Raw genomic sequence first — 20,687 nt, forward strand, 5'->3', positions numbered from 1 at the left:
TTAATAATTATTAATCTAGCACGTCTTTCCTCAAAGGGGAAATGCTGGGTCTTAAAGGTAATGGCAGTTTAGAAGACTGAGATCAGATCTTATTTCTACCCCCTTACTGTGGGTCTTTTCTCACTCTGAGTGTATGTGTCCTGAAAGTAAGTTTGAAAAGGAGTCCTTAAAACTGGTGGTTTCCGGGGAAGTTAGGTGGATTCAAATCTGGTGCCACCCCCATCTCCCCCTTCTTTGTCCTTTCAATGTCTTCCTTTTTTCTGTAGCCAGTCACAAGCTTCTAGTCACTTTTTTCATGTTGCACTTAAGAGGAGGAGCTGACATCGTCATTTTCACTTCCTGGAGACGGAGAGACTGTAACTCTTCACAAAGCTGTTTCTAAACGAAAACAGAAAGGCAGACATCATTAATGTCAAGTGGCTTTATTACAAAGCGGGCAGATTAAGCCCGAGAAAAAGGAACAGTTTTCCGGGGTCAGGGTAATTTAAAGTCCTGTGATTTAAGTTTGTGATTTAATGAAAATAAGTTTTTCTATTTTTTATTGCACTTTTGGTGAAGTTATTTAAGTAGATGCTGTGCACAGAGTTAGTATTTTGGTCTTAATTTGATTGCCACACTTTGTCTCATTCTAAGGAGGTTTGTGATGAAGAGAGGAGAAGAATGATTTATAAACGGTGGTCGCTGGAATAGTGACAGCCAACAGTGGCACCTTCTTAATCAACAGATCTACCCTTTGTGTGAATTCAGAGACAGGTCTGCTGACTTTAGTGACAAAAACAAGATTTTATTGCTTTTTACTCCTGCAATCACAGCTAACAGATAAGGAGCAAGCTGGAGTCTTTGTATTCTGGCTGGCAGGTCTTCAGCCATTCTGGCTGAGAATTTCACCTGCAAAATCTTTATTGGCAGTAATGCAGTACCTCAGATGACCCAGCTTGACTCTCAGATTCCAGGTGTTGATCCTGGTGCACAGACAATCACAGAATCCCACAATGACACTTTTAAAGTCCCTTTTCAAAATAGAAAACAGATGATAGTTCAGCTACGTATTGATTGTGGAAACAAAGAAAATCCCCAAACCTCTTTAAACATTTAGTATTTTTTATTTAGCTATGCACTCCTCCCTTGCTGTGTATTTTCCAGTAGCTTGTATTATCACCCACTCTGCATTAGAGACCTCTATTTGGCTTTCCTTCTTTCTAGGAACTTCACCGGCAACCCTCTGTGCTGCTACCCTGTCTAGTAACATGCTCATTTAACATGACTGCATCACTATAAAATCGGATCACTGCCCAAACTCTTAAGGATTCATCTTCACATCCCTCAGGGACATTAGGAAAATATCACTATCTCTGCTCTACAGATGTGTGTGTGTGGGGGGGGGGGGATCTCACTAGAGCTCAGATCCTTAAAGATACTTAGGGCATTGCTTTGCTTAGCATTGCAAGTCTGACCTTGAGATGGCCTCCTGCCCTGAGGAATCTTCAGCCCTGAGTTAGGCTCCGGGCCTCCCGACATAATAATGAGGAGAGTTACATGTACAGAAGGAACTTTCAGAAGCTGGATGGCAGAGCAAGAAGCTGCTAAACTAGCCTGGAGCGATATGCTGAGGTGAGGGGCAGAGAGAAGAGGGGTTTAGGTGCATAGGTGGCTGGCCTGATGCACTTGGCTGTCAGGCTAGAGAGAGGTGCACCTCTGTGCATGGGAGCCTCAGCCACGAATCCTCTCCTGGAGCTAGGTGTTAGGTCACCAGCTTATGTAACCCAGTGAAACAGCGGCTCAGCTGGCTGTCTCATCTGTGTTTCTCTGTGCCCCGGGCTGTCTTTTCTGGAGATGCTTTGCTGCCCCTCCAGGTATAAAATCAGTGACTGCCTTCTGGACCTTCTGTTTCCTACCAACAGATGTGAGGAGTGTTCAGACCTCGCCACTTGATTGGCCTCTGTTAATGGGACAGGCATACCTCCCACCCCACCTAGTCTGAGAATCCTGCTTTGGGGCTTTGGCTTGAGCTAAGGCTGCAAGCCACTTGTTACCTGTGGAGTGATTTCAGTGCACAGGCAGCTTTGCATTTCCACCAGTCAGCATTTGCAAACACCTAGGCTACGTCTAGACTGCAAGCCTCTTTCGAAAAAGAGTGTCTAGACTACAACCAGTACTTTCGAAAAAGCAAGTCGCTTTTTTGAAAGAGAGCACCCAGGCAGTCTGGAGGCTCTCTTTCGAAAAAGCACAGATTGCATTACATAGCACCTTTTTTCGAAAAAGCTCTCTCAAAAAAAGGTGTTATTTCTCGTAAAATGAGGTTTTCCGCGGTCGAAAAAACTGTGTTCTTTCAATTTACTTTTGAAAGAACGCAGCAGCAGTCTAGATGCAGGGGAAGTTTTTTTGAAAAAAGGCCACTTTAAAAAAAAAAAAAAACCCTGTAGTCTAGCCACACCCCTATAGACTTAGGCAGCAGTTCAGTAGCAGTTCTGACAATGTAAACTGTGCCAAAAGCAGGGACTTAGGTGCCACATGTAGATGCAGGATACATCTATACTGCTTCCCTCTCCCTCCCCACCTGCAGCAAGTTGCTGACTTGGACTTGTGCTAGGGGATAAAAAGAGCAGTGTAGCTGTTCCTGTTCGGAGAAGGAGGTGGTTCTCAGAGCCTGAGCTCCAGCCTGAGTGGAAATGGCTACACTGCTATGGTGCTCCATGTAGGAGGGGACCATAAAGGGCCACAGTTACCTAGACTGTCATTGGAGATTGCAGAACCTGCAATGTTCTGTTATGCAAATTAGAACATTAGATATATTTTTATTGTCAGATCTTTACACTGGACTATTTCAACTAAATATACTGCAGAGCAAAAATGTTGTTTGGTATCTAATTTGAATAGGCTGGATCTCTTAACATTTATAAATTCTTGAGTATTTCTACTCCCTCTGAACACTTCTTCACTCTCTTGCTTTATCATCTTCCCTTCCCCCATTTATCTTCCACAGTGCTCTTCATCTTTTTGATAATTCTAGGTATCTAGAGCCACATCTTTCTCACATCACTCCAAAAAGTAGGCCTGTTGACTCCACTGGGACTACTTGTGTGAATAACGCCAGTGGGATTTGCCCCTTTGTCACCAAAAGAATGAAAATAATATGTCAAATGTCAGTGTTGGAAATAGTCTTTTTCACCATGTGCAAAGTAACACCTGTACTGCATACAATACTGTGGACAATTGCAGTAACAAGGACTTCTGGCAGAGCCTCACTTCAGGAAGAATGAAAGGAATTCCACCACGTGGTGTTAGAGACCTCAGGGTATGTCTACACTACAGAGTTTAGTTCGAACTAACGGACGTTAGTTCGAACTAACGGACGTTAGTTCGAACTAACTTTCATAGGCGCTACACTAGCACTCCGTTAGTTCGAATTTAATTTGAACTAGCGGAGCGCTTAGTTCGAACTAGGTAAACCTCATTCCACAAGGATTAAGCCTAGTTCGAACTTGCTAGTTCGAATTAAGGGCTGTGTAGACCCTTAATTCGAACTAGTGGGAAGCTAGCCCTTCCCACTTGCCCTGGTGGCCACTCTGGCCAACACCAGGCAAACTCTACTGCCCCCCTCCCGGCCCCGGAGCCCTTAAAGGGCCACGGGCTGACTACACAGTTTGTGCCAGTTGCAAGGCTGCCAGCACCCGTGCCAGCACACCCTGCACCTGACACCCATGAGCCAGCCACCCGATGACACCCAACCCTCCCCCTCTTCCCGGGACCAGCCTGGCGGCTCCCAGGACCCTGCCCAGGGCCGCAAGAGGCGGGCGCCCGCGTGGTCTAGTGCGGAGATGGTGGACCTCATCAAGGTTTGGGGGGAAGCCTCCAATGTCCACGATCTCTGCACTAGCCACAGGAAGGCGACAGTCTACGGCCGCATGGCTGCCAGCCTGGCCTCCAGGGGCCACCAGCGCAGCCGGGAGCAGGTGCGCTGGAAAATAAAGGACCTGCGGCAGTCCTACTCCCGGGCCTGCCTGCCAGGGGCTGACCCGGAGGCATGCCCCCAGTTTTTGGCTCTGGACCGCCTCCTGGGGGCTCATGCCGTCCCTGCCCCTGGGACGTGATAGACCCTGGGGCAGAGGGACCGCTCCCAGAGACGGAGGAAGAGGAGGAGGAGGAGGAGGAGGAGGAGGGCTCCGAGAGCCAGGAGCCTGCCGGCAGCCTGCCCAAGACCCGGGACCCCCGAGGTACCCCACAGAGCCGCTCGCCTGTGTCATCGAGGCCGGGGAGGCGTCCACATGTGAGTACCATCGTGCTCCCCTTATGTGTACGGGGGGCTGGGGCGAGAGGGAGCCCAGGGACCGTGCGCCTGGGCCTTGCCCACCACGGAGCAGCAGCTGGGGATCCTGCAGGGGCCCTGGCCTTGCAGAGGGGAGCTGGGTTTCACGCACCTGGGCCCCTGGGGTAATTGACCGCTGTTCTTGTTTCACCACAGCCGCAGGACCTGGGCCTGCAGGGCGCACCACCCCGCCTGCAGCAGCCGCCCACGCCCGGGCCAGCAGGAGAGCCAGGAACCAGGAGGAGTACCAGCGGCGGCACCTTCAGTTCATGGAGCAACAGCTCCGCATCCAGGACCACTGGGTCCAGGAGGACCTTCGGCTGCACCGGAGGAGCTTGGAGGCACTGGAGGAGCAGGGCCGTGCCCTCAGAGGCCACTTCCAGAGCCTGCTCGACCGCTTCCCAATTCCTCCTGCTCCGGCTCCTGCTCCTGCTCCCGCTCCTCCTGCTCTTGCTCCTGCTTCCTCCACACCCCCCGTCCTTCCTGCCCCACCCTCCACAACCATTCCCCACCGACGCCCCCGGACCCGCAGTGTGGCGAGACAGGAGAGGCAGCCGGACCCCCACCCCTGAGCTTTCCTTTCCCTTCCTCCCTTCCCTCCCCTTCCAGCTCCCTCGTCCCAGGTTTCCCTCTCCCCTCTCCCACCCTCATTCCTCCCTCCCCCCACCCCAGTTATGTGAAATAAACAGACGTTTTTGTTTGAAAAACAGGTGTCTTTATTTTACATTAGGTAGGGAGGGGAAAGGGGAAGGGGGGTAGGGTGGAAGAAGGCCCCAGTGGGGCATGCAAGGGAGAGGTCAGTCCTCCTCCTCCACCAGGAAGCTCTCCCGCAGGGCTTCCTGGATCCGGACGGCCCCCCGCTGGGCTTCCCAGACGGCGGCGGTGCGGGGCTGCCCGTAGTGGCCAGCCATGCGGTCAGCCTCAGCCATCCAGGCTGGCAGGAAAGCCTCCCCCTTTCTCTCACACAAATTGTGGAGCACACAACATGCTGCCACCACGGGAGGGATGTTGTGCTCGGCCAGGTCCAGACGGGTGAGGAGGCATCGAAAGCGGGCTTTCAGTCGCCCGAAGGCCCCCTCCACCACGATGCGAGCCCTGGTCAGCCTGGCATTGAAGGCCTGGCGGGAGGGATTGAGGTGCCCCGTGTAGGGCTTCATCAGCCACGGCTGCAGTGGGTAGGCGGCATCCCCCACCAGGCACACGGGCATGTCCACATCCCCGACCCTGATGTGGCGGTTGGGGAAGAAGGTCCTGGCCTGCAGCCGCTGGCACACGGAGGAGTTGCGGTACACCCAGGCACCGTGTGCTTTGCCGGACCAGCCCACATTAATGTCCGTGAACTGTGTGACGGACCAGGCCATGTCTGGGCACAGCTGCGGGCATCCGCTCAGGGCGAATTGCTCAAATCCGGGGTTCCTTACAGCCCCCGACTGGCGACCTCTCCAAACAGGCCACAAACCAGTCCCACAGAGCGCTTCAGCTGCCTGCCTGAAGCCTCCCGAGCAAAACCCCTCCGACACCCCAGCAATATCCGTGCCCCAGATGGCCCCGGGCCTATACACAGGTGGGGGGTCCTAGCACCCAATCCCACCTACCCCGAACAAGTTCTGTCCGGTTCCAAGAAACCAGCCACAGATCCCTGGTCAATTTACCCTCTGGACCTTACCACAAATCACGCTGGGCCAATCCTTTAGAATCTAAAACTAAAGGTTTATTAACACAAGAAAGAAAAGCATGAGAGTAAGGTTATTAAAGTACAGTATGTTACATGCACCGAATCTCCCAGTTCTCGATGCAGGCTCTAGCAGAGGTGTTGCAGCTGCTGGTTTAAAAGTTCTTATTGCACATCCTACGATCAGGATGGGTTCACAGGTCTTCCGGGCTCTTCAATCCCTGCAATGCTGCCTCTGGGATGAAGTGCTGAGCTGAGAACAAAATGGCATCGACCACATGGCCTCTTTATACTCCTTCCTGGCCTCTTCTAGTCTGCAGCAAGTCACCTGGTCAGAGGCCAATCTCTATATTTCCTGCTGGCTGCCCTCAGGTGACAAATCCCATTCTTTGGGTGTGTCCATAGCCTATTGAGAGCCATTGTTCCACAGGGCTTTGCTACTCAGCCTGTCCATAGCCATGCTTAACCACATTCACAGAAATATTCAGCTTCCACACAGATTACAGATTCCTACCTACACACACAGACATTATACACTCACATAAATAGCGTACATAAGACCAACAAACAATAATCTCCCATTCAATACCCCACATGGCTCCCCCCACACCAATTTCTGGGGCCAACACCCCCACCTAGGGGTGCAGCAGCGATCTGGCTGCTTCCCTCCAATTCAGCAACGTGACAAACTGTCCCCGGTGGTCACACACGGCCTGCAGGAGGATGGAGAAGTACCCCTTGCGGTTCACGTAACGGGACGCCTGGAGTTCCAGGGAACGGATGGGGATGTGCGTCCCGTCGATGGCCCCCCCCGCAGTTGGGGAAGCCGAGGGCGCCGAATCCCCGTATGACGGCGTCCGGGTCGGCGAGGCGGACCACCCTGCGGAGCAGCACCCGGTTGATGGCCTTGACCACCTGCAGAGAGACACAGCACAGCGCCAATCAGTGGGGCGCCCGGGTGGCTGGGAGCATTCGTGCCCTGGCAGTGCCCCGCGCCCCACTCCCAGAAGCAACCCCACTGGCGGCGTGTAGTACGGCCGGGAAAGACCGACCCCTCTGGTGCGGGGCGCTTTTGCCTCCTCCCGCCCCCCCTTTGTCCCTGGGGCGGCCCATCCCCTCCTTGCAGCCCCCCTCCCCCTCTGGCACAGTGGCCGACGAGTGCCGTACCTGCATGAGCACCACCCCGACGGTGGATCTCCCCACGCCGAACTGGTTCCCGACGGATCGGTAGCTGTCCGGCGTGGAGAGCTTCCAGAGGGCGATGGCCACCCGCTTCTGGAGGGGGATGACGGGCCTCATGCGAGTGTCCCTTCTGCGCAGAGCAGGGGCGAACCACTCGCAGAGCTCCAGGAAGGTGTCCCTCCTCATCCTGAAGTTCTGGGTCCACTGTCGGTCTTCCCAGCACTCCAGGACGATGCGGTCCCACCAGTCGCTGCTGGTGTCCAGACGCCAGACACGGCGGGGCACGCCGGTGCCGGGGCGCCGACGCGGCTCCTCCACAGCTCCCAGGGCGGCCAGGTGGAGAGGCAGGGGGCTGACGTGTACCAGGTGGTGCCAGGCAGCCTCGAGCCATTGGTGGCAGGCTTGCAGCAGCAAGTCCAGAAAGTGCACCAGAAGGTGCAGGGAGAGCTCTGGCTCCATGTTGCCAGCTGCGGCGGCGTCCCCAAAGGGAAGCACCGACACAGACGGGCGCAGAGAACAATGCTTTGCTGTCCCTCGGCGAGGTTGGCAAGCAAGCGGAAAAGCTGAGAACCAGCTGTCCAGGGGGGTCCCTTTAAGCTCGAGCCTCAGATAGCCTCAGAGAGCAGCCACACAAAGCAACTACTGACCTGATGCCCTGCCAGAACCGGTTTCAGCTGCCCTTAAGTGCGCCCCAGTGTCCAAACAGTGTGGACGCGCTAGTTCGAATTAGCAAAACGCTAATTTGAACTAGTTTTTAGTTCTAGATGCGTTAGTTCGAATTAGCTTAGTTCGAATTAATTAATTCGAACTAAGTTAGTTTGAATTAACGTTGTAGTGTAGACGTACCCTTACAGACTAAAGGGCAGTACATGAAAAGACTGGGGGTATGTCTACACTACCCCGCTAGTTCGTACTAGCGGGGTAATGTAGGCATACCGCAATTGCAAATGAAGCCCGGGATTTGAATTTCCCAGGCTTCATTTGCATAAGCGGGGCGCTGCCATTTTTAAATCCCCGCTCGTTCGAACCCCGTGCCGCGTGTAGCCACGCGGCACGGGGTTCGAACGAGCGGGGATTTAAAAATGGCGGCACCCCACTTATGCAAATGAAGCCCGGGAAATTCAAATCCCGGGCTTCATTTGCAATTGCGGTATGCCTACATTACCCTCCTAGTTCGAAATAGGAGGGTAGTGTAGACATACCCTAGGATAATAAACATCCATATTGCTGAGAGAGAGTTTCTTATCTGCTCTTGTGTTGCACATAAACTGCCAACATGTGATTAGTGAGTTTTTATGTTGTCAGAACCTAGTTCTTGTTAGAACAGTCAAATATGTAGCTATTATTTCATCATCAATTTACTCTCCACGCCCACAGACTTTCAAACCTAATACCACATGAAGGTGTGTATGTTTGTACTGTGACTAGCATAATGGGATTCTGGTCCAAGACTGGACTGATTTATAATATAAATAGTAGCAGTGTGTATAGAGAATTAGTTAAATAAATATTCTTGGAATATATTAAAGGCAGGCCTGATAAAATTACCTTTTATTAAGGTTGGCAGACTCCTTCCATGATATGACCCTGTTTTCAGTTGTTTAGAACTTTGCTGCACTTCGACTAAAATTTGCCAAGCTGCGTGTCTGCTGTAAGCATATTTTCAAAAATGTTGGTAACAGTGTTAGGTCTGTCCTGCCCCCTATTGGCATGTTTTGGAGTAAGGACTTGAAACATAACAGGGGCTTGGCCTTTGTGTCAGGGATGTGCCTTTGGCTATCCCTGTGAAAATCCACCTACATTTGGCCAGTTTCTACGCCTTTGACAAATCCGAGTTCACCCATGCTCCATAGAGACTCTAATTTAATCATTCAGATTCCATTCCGACTGAGCAGGGTCCACTTTGGGTTGAGCAGGCCTGTCTCTGCGGCTGCAGCTTTGGGCTGCTATGCGGTCTGCCAGGTCCAGATCCAGGCACCAGCCCTCAAAGTAGGATGTTTGAGAGCCCATGAGAGTCAATGCCCCCTGCTGGGCTGAAGCAGCATGGAAGAGAAAGCTGTGTTAGTCAAATGGAGTGAGGCCTTCTCCACACTATGCAGGGGATCAAAGCTGCAGCGATTGATACACTAGTCATCGATTTATCATGTCTGCTGTAGATGCAATAAATCAATCTCTGGGCATGCCCCCGGTGACGCTGGTTCTCCACCAAGATGAGAAGAGTAGCCAGCGTCAATGGGAGAGCAACCCCCACCGACTTTATTGCATGCAGTGTGCCATGGTGAGTATGTTGACTTAAGTTTTGCTACTTGCATAGCAGAAATAGATCGATGGTGCTGGTAAGTGTAGACAAGGCTTCCAAGAACCAGACCTAAGAGAGGAGAATAAATTGGGACAATGGGCATAGAGGCTAGCTGGCACTGGGAGGGATACAGGAGAGTGGGGAGTTGAGGGTAGGGCAAGGAAAGCTTGGAACTGAGGTAGACACTGGAATGGGCTGGGAGATGCTCCAGGGGAGTGTACAGTGGCAGGGAGCCAGGCAAGGGGAGAGACCCGGCCCTCAACATTTGTGGAGCCAGCCCCCGGGACCCTGTTATTGGTGGCACATGGGCACTTCTGAGCCCATACAACTCACCACACCCATGTGGAGGGGAGCTGACTGGAAGTGGGTAGGTAAGGAGAATGGGGCATGGATGATGATCCATGGGTGTGGTAGAGACAGGACTGGGGACAAGGATGGGCTGGAAGGGGTTGGGCAGAAGGACTTACACTCTCTCCTCCAGAGCCCAGAATGGAACCCGCGTTTCCTGAGTCTCACCGTTCTTCTCCAGTTAGCAGATATTTGTGAAATATATTGTAAAAGTGTGTGTCTCATCCCCCTCCAGTGCTGATCCACAGAGGATAACAACCTACTACTACTATCAGACTTTTGAAGTGGTTCCATCCCTCATGATGATCTGTCACTCGGGTGTCACAATATATATCACATGAGGGAATAGCTGTATTTTTTGTTCATTTACTATTGTAATTTGGACTCCTTATATTATGGGCGTTCTTTAACTTGTGAATGAGGAAGATCGATATTTATCTGGAAACAGAGCCAAATGGCTCTTAAATACTCTACTAAATTACTTTTGCCCTTTGGATTATTTGGTCCTTGTTGCAACACTCAAGGGAATAACCTTCCTTTCCCCCCCCCCTCCCCACTCCTTATGGGTTTTATTGCAAATTATTAAACTTTAAAGTCCATTAACTTCTCACTATGGGTAATTACCTAAACTTTTACTAAACTAAGACAGACCACATAACACAAGTGATCAAATCAAAGTCACAGTTAGAACTGAAGCACCTTAAAATGATGTGGAATGGAATCACCAATTGATTGTATCAGCAGTAATCAAATCATGAAATGAATGCAGCGCATGCTCAGTTCTTTCAAATAGTAAATGCTAGAGATTTATGGAGGTTTCTCCATCTCAGCCTTTGAAGTGCTGCATCAATAGGTGGGGAAATTTGTTGATGGCAGCAGCAATTGGACTGGCCTCAGCTCAACGTGGGAGGGAAACACATTCCCTTCCCCTTCAAAGTCTCTCAGCACTCATGGGCTAGTTTAGGATGAAGGGAATGACTGGTCCCCTTTCATGGACATCACCCCTTTCATGAATTAAAACCCTATCTCAGGCCATGTAGATCCTCCTTTTGCTCAGTTCCAGGCTAATTTTCAATACATCAAAGATCTGCAACTTTCCATTCCCTTCTTAGGGCAAAGTGGTCCATACAGACACCACGCAGGTAACAGAAAGTGGTTTAAGGGAGGACTCACTTAGCATACCAGTTGGGAAAGTATTAATGGCAAGTACTGTTACTTACACTTTTGTTTATCACAGAATCATAGAACTGAAAGGGACCTCAAGAGGTCATTGAGTCCAGTCTGCTGCCCTCATGGCAGGACTAAGCACGGTCTAGATCAGGCATGTCCAAAGTCCGGCCCGTGGGCCAATTGCGGCCCGTGTTCCGGTTTAATACGGCCCCACAGGTAATTTGGCAATATCTATCTTTTATGGCCCCCAACGAATCCATATGTATTGAGATGAATACATTGTAAAATCTCAGTTAATGTCAGTTGGTCTAAATCAGTTATAAATATATTTGGACACAACATGTATACTTGGTGTTATGTTCCTGTTCATATTTTTTGAACTTAAAAGTTGACAGACAACCTTTATTACCAATAATATGTAATGTACTTTACAATGTTCCTGACATATATTTCAGCTTCCTGGATTTTTTTCATCTGGCCTTCAGATATGAAAGGCAGAGTGATTTAACACCTGTTTAGATTTGTCATCCATGTGACGAAATGAAAAGTATGCCGTTTGCAATAAACTTTGCATAAAATAGTTAATTTGCATTTAATTTTAATGGTTCAAAGAATGTCAGGCAAAATGGTCGGCCCTCACGCTTGTTCACTTCATCAAATCTGGCCCTCTTTGAAAAAAGTTTGGGCACCCCTGGTCTAGATCATCCCTGACAAGTATACACATGCCACACATGCTTTAAAAGGGTTAGAGAAAAATCAGTAAAGCCCTTCAAATCTGTGGATATCCACTTTATATCCATGGATACATGCATCCGCAAATGTAGATGCAGATATCCGTGGCTCATTTTTGCAGATATGGATGCTGATACAAATGTTTGTATCTAGAACCCTGCAAATTTGCAGATATCCGCTTTATATCCACAAGTATATTCATGGATAGGAATGCAGGTATCTGTAGCTCAATTTGCGGGTACAGAGGTGGATGTGGATATAACTTTTATATCCATGCAAGGGTTTAAAAATCAGTAATGCTGGGGGAGGGGGAGTGTCTCAGTGCAATAACAAAATAGGGTACGGGGAAAAGAGAGAAGAAATTGACTTAAAATAAAAAGATTCGCTCCTTGGCTTGCATGGCCTTCAGGGCATCACAGCTGCAGTTCCAGGGAACTGATGATATTATCTCTGATTGGCACCTCGTGGGCTTCTTCTGGGTATGTGGCTATCAGGCTAGCATAGGCCGTGATGGTCCGACCTCCTCTTCCATAAAGCTAGCATAGGGAAAGCAAAGGTCTCCACTCCAAAAAAGCACGGCATAAACAGGAAATCGCTTCAGGGAAGTGTCCTAGTTCCCCTGTGACGATAACAGAAGTGCAGATGGCCCTGAATTTGTTAAGGCCTTGGCACGTTCATATATGTGACTTATGACCTAGTGATGACTGCCATTGCTTCTCACCCCCTTGTGTTCCCGCTCAGCCATTCCTAAAATACTCTTAGAGGTCCCTTTTCAACTGCCATGTGCCCTTTTCACCAGCAAAAATTAAGGAACCAGCTGTTCATGACTTAATTAGGTGAAGGGTCACCTTCTTTGCAGCAAGGCCAAGACAGAGCAGCTTTAGAGCTTGTCAGTAACAAATCCTTCTTAAACTACAAAGAATTACTGAAGTGACGTTTTTACACACCAGGCTCCTGTACAGCTTCACTCAAGGATAGACCTGTTCTGAGGGCACAGCAGGGCTGGTTGGTGTCTCTAGTACCCCTGCTTCACTTGTTGGAAGGTGTGAAGCAACGGAGGCAGGGGATTGCAGGAAGAGAAAGGATGGGTTCCTGGCTAAGGCTACTGGCTGCTGCCCTGCATTCTATTCCATCTCTTCTTTGGAGTTCTGGTGTGGTGCTGGACAAGTCTCTTAAACCAAACTCTTCACAAGTGGCCACTAACTGTGTGTTCTTCATTTTCTGGGTGTCTGTCATGGGCACTTCTGATCTGCACAAATATGAAGCATTCCCAGCTGCAATTGAAGTCAATAGGACTTTTAACATAAAGTGCTATATAATATAAGTATTTTGAAAAATCAGGGCATAGATATTTTAAATTTGGGCACCCAACTTTGGAGGATAGTTTTGACCTTAATCTCTGTGCCTTAGTTTCTCATTTGTAAAATGGGATAATAATACCTCATCTCAAAGAGGTGTTATTAAAATACATTAATTGGTGTTTATGAAGCAGTCAGATACTAGAGCAATATGTGTCAGAGAAAATCTATGAGGCAACGAATAATTAGATCTGACTGGAAGATTGCCAGTCAGTTTCGAGACAGCTTTCAAGATTTCACAATTTGTTTTCATTCTGCACTGGAACTAAACCAGAACCTTTCAACCATTTTCACAAACCAGAACTGTGTTCAAACAGCCATTTTTTAATAGAAAAGATCAAGAATGCTTCTCTGAGACCCAGGATGCTCCCTTCAGTCACTTCCACAGAGAGCTTCCTGTCAAAAGGAAGACAGGAAGGAAAACTTAGTAAACATCAGTACATTCCGGCAACCAGATGGAACCAGATATTTTGACAAGTATTTCATCGAAAGCGTTCTGATCAGCTGTGTATATAACTTTGTCTTCCTATCAGGGTCTGAGTAGTATGTACGTAGGCCATCTATTGAACAAAACATTGTTTCAATGAGAAGCTCTCCATTTTGTGCCCTGAGTGAGGCAGGGGTCTTGTGGAAAAAAATAGAATGTGATAAAGTTATTAAAGACTATAGCACACACATATGACAGAGAAAGTTGAATAAAGTTGTGCAGGCAAACTTGATTCTGGCATTTCCTAACTTGTGAATGATTGACCTTGCAACCTTAATAGTGCTTCTTTAGCAAAGATTTTTGTGTGTGAATAGCATGTAATAACTTTGCTGATTTCTTGTTCCTCACAAGTCAAATTATCAAATCCCTACACTTAACGTATTATCAATATAATATTTCTAATCTTTTTTATACTCTCAAAATGTACATTATTGGTGTTCTAATGCACTGACATTGTGACACTTCATGATGCTATGTAATTTCATCAGTGGGATTGTTACTGGAATTCTACCAGCCTTCAGTTTACAGTGGCATCTTGGCCACTACAAGGCATTTGATTATAAATGTATTTCTGGTAAGTCCTAATTTCTGCTGGTAATAACAAATGGGCTAGATGGATAATTATAAAATGAAAGTGCATGAAGAAAATGCTCCTCCCTCATCAATCTCTTCTAATTAGTAAATTATGTTCAGATAATTCCATGTTTTCAGTTTTGCATATAATTAGGGCTGCATTGTTAGGCATACCTAAATGCAATGAGCAACTGTAAAATCCTGACTTGCATCATCTATGTACCTACTTACCTGTTGGAAATTTGCCTGTAGCACACAAGGTCATCTTTGACTTGGAGTGGAAATAAACCGTGTCCTTTTTCTTTATAGGTGAGCTACCAAGCTGGCTGCAGGGGATTCTTCTTCGCAATGGCCCAGGCATGCATACAGTGGGAGAAACCCAATATAACCATTGGTTTGATGGCTTGGCTCTGATGCACAGTTTTACATTTAAAAATGGTAGGCTGCTGTATTATACAAGTCTTGGTCTCTAAACAGAAGCATAAGGTGTTATAAATGTGGGTGGAATTGGCTTATAATACTCTTATATTGAATTGTTTTACATGTTTAGCTAAAGGTCCTGTCAGATGAATGGTTGATTAGGGATCCTGCAAAAAAAACAGACTGATAAGGTTTGTGTAGCTAGTAAACATCAAATGACTGGCAGCACATTCAATGCAGTCTTAAACACAGCTGCCAATGGTGGTAAGAGAGAACATCTGGTGGTCTTTACCCTCTCAGTGCAATTTTCCTTCTCTGAGGTGGAAATGCCATGCTCACTTTAGAAGGGGAATATGAGGGGTGCTTAAAGTCAGCTCTGCATATTTCTTTGATCCTGGGGCTTCTGTGTTGGACCAGTCTCTTTAAAAGCTGCTTTAATTTGCACCCTCTGCCATTGACCTCGAAAAGCCAAGCAGCTTTCTGGGCAGCTGGAACTCTCAGCCATGCCCTGTTCTTCCAGCTATACCCCTTCTCTGGCTGCTTGGAACAGGGTACATAGGAACTGCTTTAGAACAAGATGATTCCCCCCCTTCTATTGGGGTGACCCTTCTAGGGGTCAGCTACACTCACTTTAGGTCAGCTTTATGCCAGTGGCATGAGATAACCCTGCCCTAATTGCAGAGAAAAACCTAGCTCATCGTAACTAATTGAAATATTTCAAAAATTGACAAGTATGTTTCCCTTAAGGAAATTAATAGCCATTAAAGCGCCAGGTCTTTCAACCCTTCCTGAGGAGTTGAGGAATCTGAGACTCACAGGCTTGTGCTATGTGTACTATGCATAAACATTTACACCAGGGTGAAATGCTGGCTCCACTGAAGCTAATGACAAATTTCCAATCAATTTCAGTGAGATCAAGATTTCATCCTAGGGCAGGATTTCTGAATGACTAGTCTAGAAACCATGGTTTTGAGTCGATATTAAACCATTAAGAAATGCAGCTCACAATAGAAGTTGCATTTCCATTTCCAATTTCCATTCTGCAGCTATTTGGAATCATGTAGCAGCTTCTTCCAGATGGAATCAGCTAATAGTTACATAATGTACAGAGGGTTATTTCATATGGGCAAACAGCCTACTTGCATTATGGGCTGAGCACTCTTTTTAGGATCTGAAGCTAGTTATGACAGCAGCCAAGAGTGAAACTAGGCCGGTGTTCCACTTAGCTTGCAGATTAGATCTTAGGTATATTTACTGCACTTATAAATATTTAGATGACTGTCCAAATCCTACTTGCCATCTTCAGGCAAGGTGCTGGAGATGATTGAAAGCAATATATCGATCTCCTTGTAATCTCAACTTTTCTATAAAACATGGAGATAAAATATTATTGAATCTGCTTTAGAACACAGTGGGGACTGTTTTTTCTTGTGCTTATTGGCTGCGCAACATACAAGATCTGGAGGAGAATTGGAGATTCTGCTTAATCCCTATTTGCTTTTTTATTTTCAATTGCTTTGTTGGGATGATTTATGAGAGTCCAGAAACACGTTTCCTGTTTGCCTGCTCAGTTCGGTGCCTTTTAAGAATGCAGTCAGAAGCAGAAATGGCCGGATAATGCAACAGACAGTTTATTGCCTCACCTAAAGGAGAGGGAGCTCCATTTGTTCAGCACACTAGACCATCTGTCTGAAGGGCTATAGAGGCGTTCCTTCCCACCTGGAAGAGTTCTGCCTTTTTACAGTGAAGACTGAAATTTGCCAGGAAAATCCACAGCACTCTCCTCCCATTATGTCAGGAAATATACTATTCTCCTGATCGAGGAACCATGGACAAGTGATTAAAGGCTAGAAATAAGAGTTGTGGATGCAATATGGCTCTCCCACAGACTTCTTATGCAGAGGTGAAGGTAAGTAGGTGCACCGAGGTTTGCGGCTCCAACAAGAGCTTGCTGAGCTGTGGCAAAAGCCAGCAGAGAGCTATTTAAAAAGCTGGCAGGGACCTGGGTTGCAATAGGACAGTACCAGTCAGTTACTTTCACCACTCTTCTTATGTGATGATTGGCAAGTCACTTCACTTCTCTGCAAGAGTGTCTCATGTATAATAATTCTCTACTTCACAAGAGTGCTTCAAGGCATCATTAACTGTTGGAGAGATGTTCAGATACGTTAGTGATGAGCAGGGGTCTCAAACGCAATTTACCGTAGGGCCGGAGCGAGTCCTCAAATCCTCCTAGTGGGCCAGTGGGCACCCCCTCTGGTAGGGCTCCTGAAGAGTGCACTGTGCTTCTCCCCCACCCCTACACGTCTCCCAGCCCTGCCTGCTGGCCTGCACGCTTCTCCATCCCACACGCCTCCCGGTTCCACCTGCCACCCATCAGGGCCCTTGGTGCTGCCACCAGAACTAGAGTGGATTCTAGCTGCTAGCTCCATGCTGCCAGCCCATCCCTGTGGCCCAGGGGGAGGGGTGTGCAGAGACTTCTCGTGCATAGGTGTAAGCTGTGAAACTATTCACTCATTTTGTGAAACTGACTAAGTACAATTGGAGCTCTTTTTTTTTTTTCTGGAAAGCTCCAGCCACGTCCTTGTGAAAGTGAAAGTGAAGCCCACCAGCCCTGCCCCACTGGCTTCAGAAACATGTCAGCTCAGGTGGCTCCCTGGCCAGCTCAGCTCGCATCGTGGTCAAGGCGACCAGCGCAGCTTCCTGGACTGAGCGGCGCCCTTTGTGGCTGGGACTACATGGGCACTGGGGGCCTGCATGCTGCTAGCAGCTGTGCACCCAGATGAGTCCCCCATATGCCTCTTGCTTTCCACCACCCTCCTCCCCAGGCCAGCAGCCATACAGGCCTGATTAAATAACTTCTTCAAAATATTTCACAGGCCTGATTGAGGGAGTGCTCAGACCATAGATGGCCCCCAGGCCAGGAGCTTGAGACACCTGGGATGAGTATCATACAAATGCCTATAAATAGCTGCCTGCAAGCATTTCTAGTTCTAGAGAGGAGGTTTATAGGAACGTAACAAAGGCTTATACTGGACTAAGGGTGGGTTAGATGACCTAATAGGGATCTTCTCACTCTTTAATCTGATAAATTAAAGATTCTTCCAGCGGGCTGCTTTAGTGACAGTATCATTGTGTATTTAACTACACTGCCTCTAAAAGTTCAAATGATCCAATTTAATAAATTTTTAAAAAGGAAACAATTATATTCTTTTTCATAATTTTAGAACTCCCTCAATGTTTGTTCTGTCAGTTCCTTAGAAACCTAAAATTCACAATTTATTATTTTCAGTAAGTAATTTTCCTATTACTCAAAAAGTAATATCAAAATGTTTTTAAGTACATCAGAAGCAGGAAGTCTGCTAAACAACCGGTGGGGCCATTGGATGATCAAGATGCTAACGGTGCACTCAAAGGGTACGTCTAGACTGCAGGCTTTTGTCGACAGAAGTTTTGTCGACAGATACTGTCAACAAAGCTTCTGTTGACAAAGAGCGTCTAGACTACATTCAATTCTGTCGACAAAGCAAGCCGCTTTGTCGACATGACAGTGTAGACGCAAAGGACAGTGTAGATGCAATAACACCTTCTGTCAACAGAACTCTGTCGACAAAAGGCGTTATTCCTCGTAGAATGAGGTTTACCGCCCTCAACAAAACTGCTGAGTTCTGTCAACGTTATGTCGACAGAACTCAGCAGTAGTGTAGACACAGGTATAGTTTTGTTGACAAAAGTCCACTTTTGTCAACAAAACCCTGTAGTCTAGACACACCCAAAGATGATATATTCATTGCAGAGAAGCTAAATGAATTTTTTGCTTTAGTCTTCATGGCTGAGTATATTAGGGAGATTCCCAAACTTCAGCCATTCTTTTTAGGTGACAAATCTGAGGAATTGTCCCAAATTGAGGTGTCATTAGAGGCAGTTTTAGAACAAGTTGATAAACTTAACAGTAACAAGTCACCAGGACCAGATGGCATTCACCCAAGAGTTCTGAAAGAACTCAAATGTGAAATTGCAGAATGTTTAACTGTGGTTTGTAACCTATCCTTTAAATCAGCTTCTGTACCTAAAGACTGGAAGATAGTTAATGTAACACTAATATTTAAAAAGGGCTCTTGAAACAATTGTTGGGAATAGAATTGTCAGACGCATAGATGAACATAATTTGTTGGGGAAAAGTCAACGTTGATTTGGTAAAGGAAAATTGTGTCTTATTAATCTACTAGAGTTCTTTGAGGGGGTCACCAAGCATGTGGAAAGGGAAATACAGTGGATATAGTGTACTTAGATTTCCAAAATGCCTTTGACAAGGTCCCTCACCAAAGGCTCTTAAGTAAAGTTAGTTATCATGGAATAAGCAGGAAAGTGCTCTCCTGGACTGATAACTGGTTAAAAGACAAGAAACAACGCATAGGAATAAATGGTCAGTTTTCAGAATGGAGAGAGGTAACTACAGGCAGTCCCCGGGTTACATGGATCCGACTTACATCGGATCCCTACTTACAAACGGGGTGAGGCAACCCCGCACTAGCTGCTTCCCCCCAGCAGACAAGGGAGACGCGAAGCTAGCGCCCCCCCCCCCCCCCCACACACACAGCAGACCAGGGAGACGCGGAGCAGCTTTTCTCAGCAGACACCTCAGCTTGAGAATAAAGGACTGAGGGAAGTGAGGTGTGGGAGAATAAAACTGAGCTCTGGAGAAATGTTTGGCTAGAGTTTCCCCTACAATATGTACCGGTTCCAACTTACATACAAATTCAACTTAAGAACAAACCTACAGTCCCTATCTTGTACGTAACCCAGGGACTGCCTGTAGTGGTGTCCCCCAAGGGTCCATACTGGGACCAATCCTATTTAACCTATTTATAAATGATCTAGAGAAAGGGGTAAACAGTGAGGTAGCAAAATTTGCAGATGATACTAAACTGCTCAAGATAGTTAAGAACAAAGCAGACTGTGAAGAGCTTCAAAAGGATCTCACAAAACTAGGTGACTGGGCAACAAAATGGCAAATGAATTTTAATGTTGATAAATGCAAAATAATGCACATTGGAAAAAATAATCCCAACTATACATACATAATTATGGGCACTATTGTAGCTATAACCACTCGAGAGAGATCTTGTAGTCATTGTGGATAATTCTTTGAAAAAAATCCACTCAATGTGCAGCGGCAGTCAAAAAAGAAAACAGAATGTTACGAATCATTAAAAAAGGGATGGAGAATAAGACAGAGAATATTTTATTGCCTCTATATAAATCCATGGTACACCCACATCTTGAATACTGAGTACAGTTGTGGTCGCCTCATCTCAAAAAAGATATATTGGCATTGGAAAAGGTTCAGAAAAGGACAACAAAAATGATTAAGGGTTTGGAATGGGTCCAATATGAATAGAGATTAAAAAGACTGGGACTTTTCAGCTTAGAAAAGAGAAGACTAAGAGGTGATATCATAGATGTCTATAAAATCATGACAGGTATGGAGAAATTGAATAAGGAAAAGTTATTTACTTGTTCCCATAACATAAGAACTAGGGGTTACCAAATGAAATTAATAGGTAGCAGGTTTAAAACAAACAAAAGGAAATTTTTCTTATACAGTAAACCTGTGGAACTCCTTTTCAGAGGATGTTGTGAAGACCAGGACTCTAACAGGGTTCAAAAAGAACTAGATAAATTCATGGAGGTTAGGTTGATCAATACTTGTTAACCAGGATGGGTAGGAATTGTGTCCCTAGCCTCTGTTTGTCAGGGGCTGGAAACGGATGACAGGAGAAGGGTCACTTGATGATTCCTTGTTCTGTTCTGGGGCATCAAGCATTGGCCACTGTCGGAAGACAGGATACTGGGCTAGATGGACCTTTGGTCTGAGCCAGTATGGCCGTTCTTATGTTCTTCCTCTATCATATGCTCATGTAGACAAGGTTGCTTTCGAGCGCTGGACTTTTGGCATGATTAGTTTAAAACCTTCTTCTCAACACCCCATTGCATAAATGTTTTTTGAACCAAAGAAAGTGGATGTGTCAAAATTTGGGCAATCAGAGCCTGGAAGTAACAACAGTAGGAATAAAGTACAGCACAGTCCCATAAATTCCCCTACATTTTTCAGAGACCTAAAACACCTCTGAAAAACT

At 46.9% G+C, this 20,687-nt stretch overlaps 1 protein-coding gene across 4 annotated transcripts in view; it reads left to right on the plus strand.

Annotated features, from left to right (window-relative positions):
• The window catches only part of BCO1 (beta-carotene oxygenase 1), a 92,542-nt gene that overhangs the window by 50,816 nt on the left and 21,039 nt on the right, over positions 1 to 20,687 (plus strand). For 3 of the 4 annotated variants that reach the window (XM_075940005.2, XM_075940006.2, XM_006122671.5), the window contains one exon: positions 14,437 to 14,565. In XM_075940005.2, the coding sequence (XP_075796120.2) occupies positions 14,487 to 14,565 (79 nt within the window). In that variant the 5' untranslated portion in view covers positions 14,437 to 14,486. Of the gene's footprint in view, positions 1 to 14,436; positions 14,566 to 14,592; positions 16,457 to 20,687 lie in introns of those variants that run through there. The other variant, XM_075940008.2, reaches the window with a different exon arrangement.

This window comes from Pelodiscus sinensis, chromosome 12 (genome assembly GCF_052426305.1).
Source record: "Pelodiscus sinensis isolate ZL-2025 chromosome 12, ASM5242630v1, whole genome shotgun sequence".
In the NCBI taxonomy this organism is placed as follows: domain Eukaryota; kingdom Metazoa; phylum Chordata; order Testudines; family Trionychidae; genus Pelodiscus; species Pelodiscus sinensis.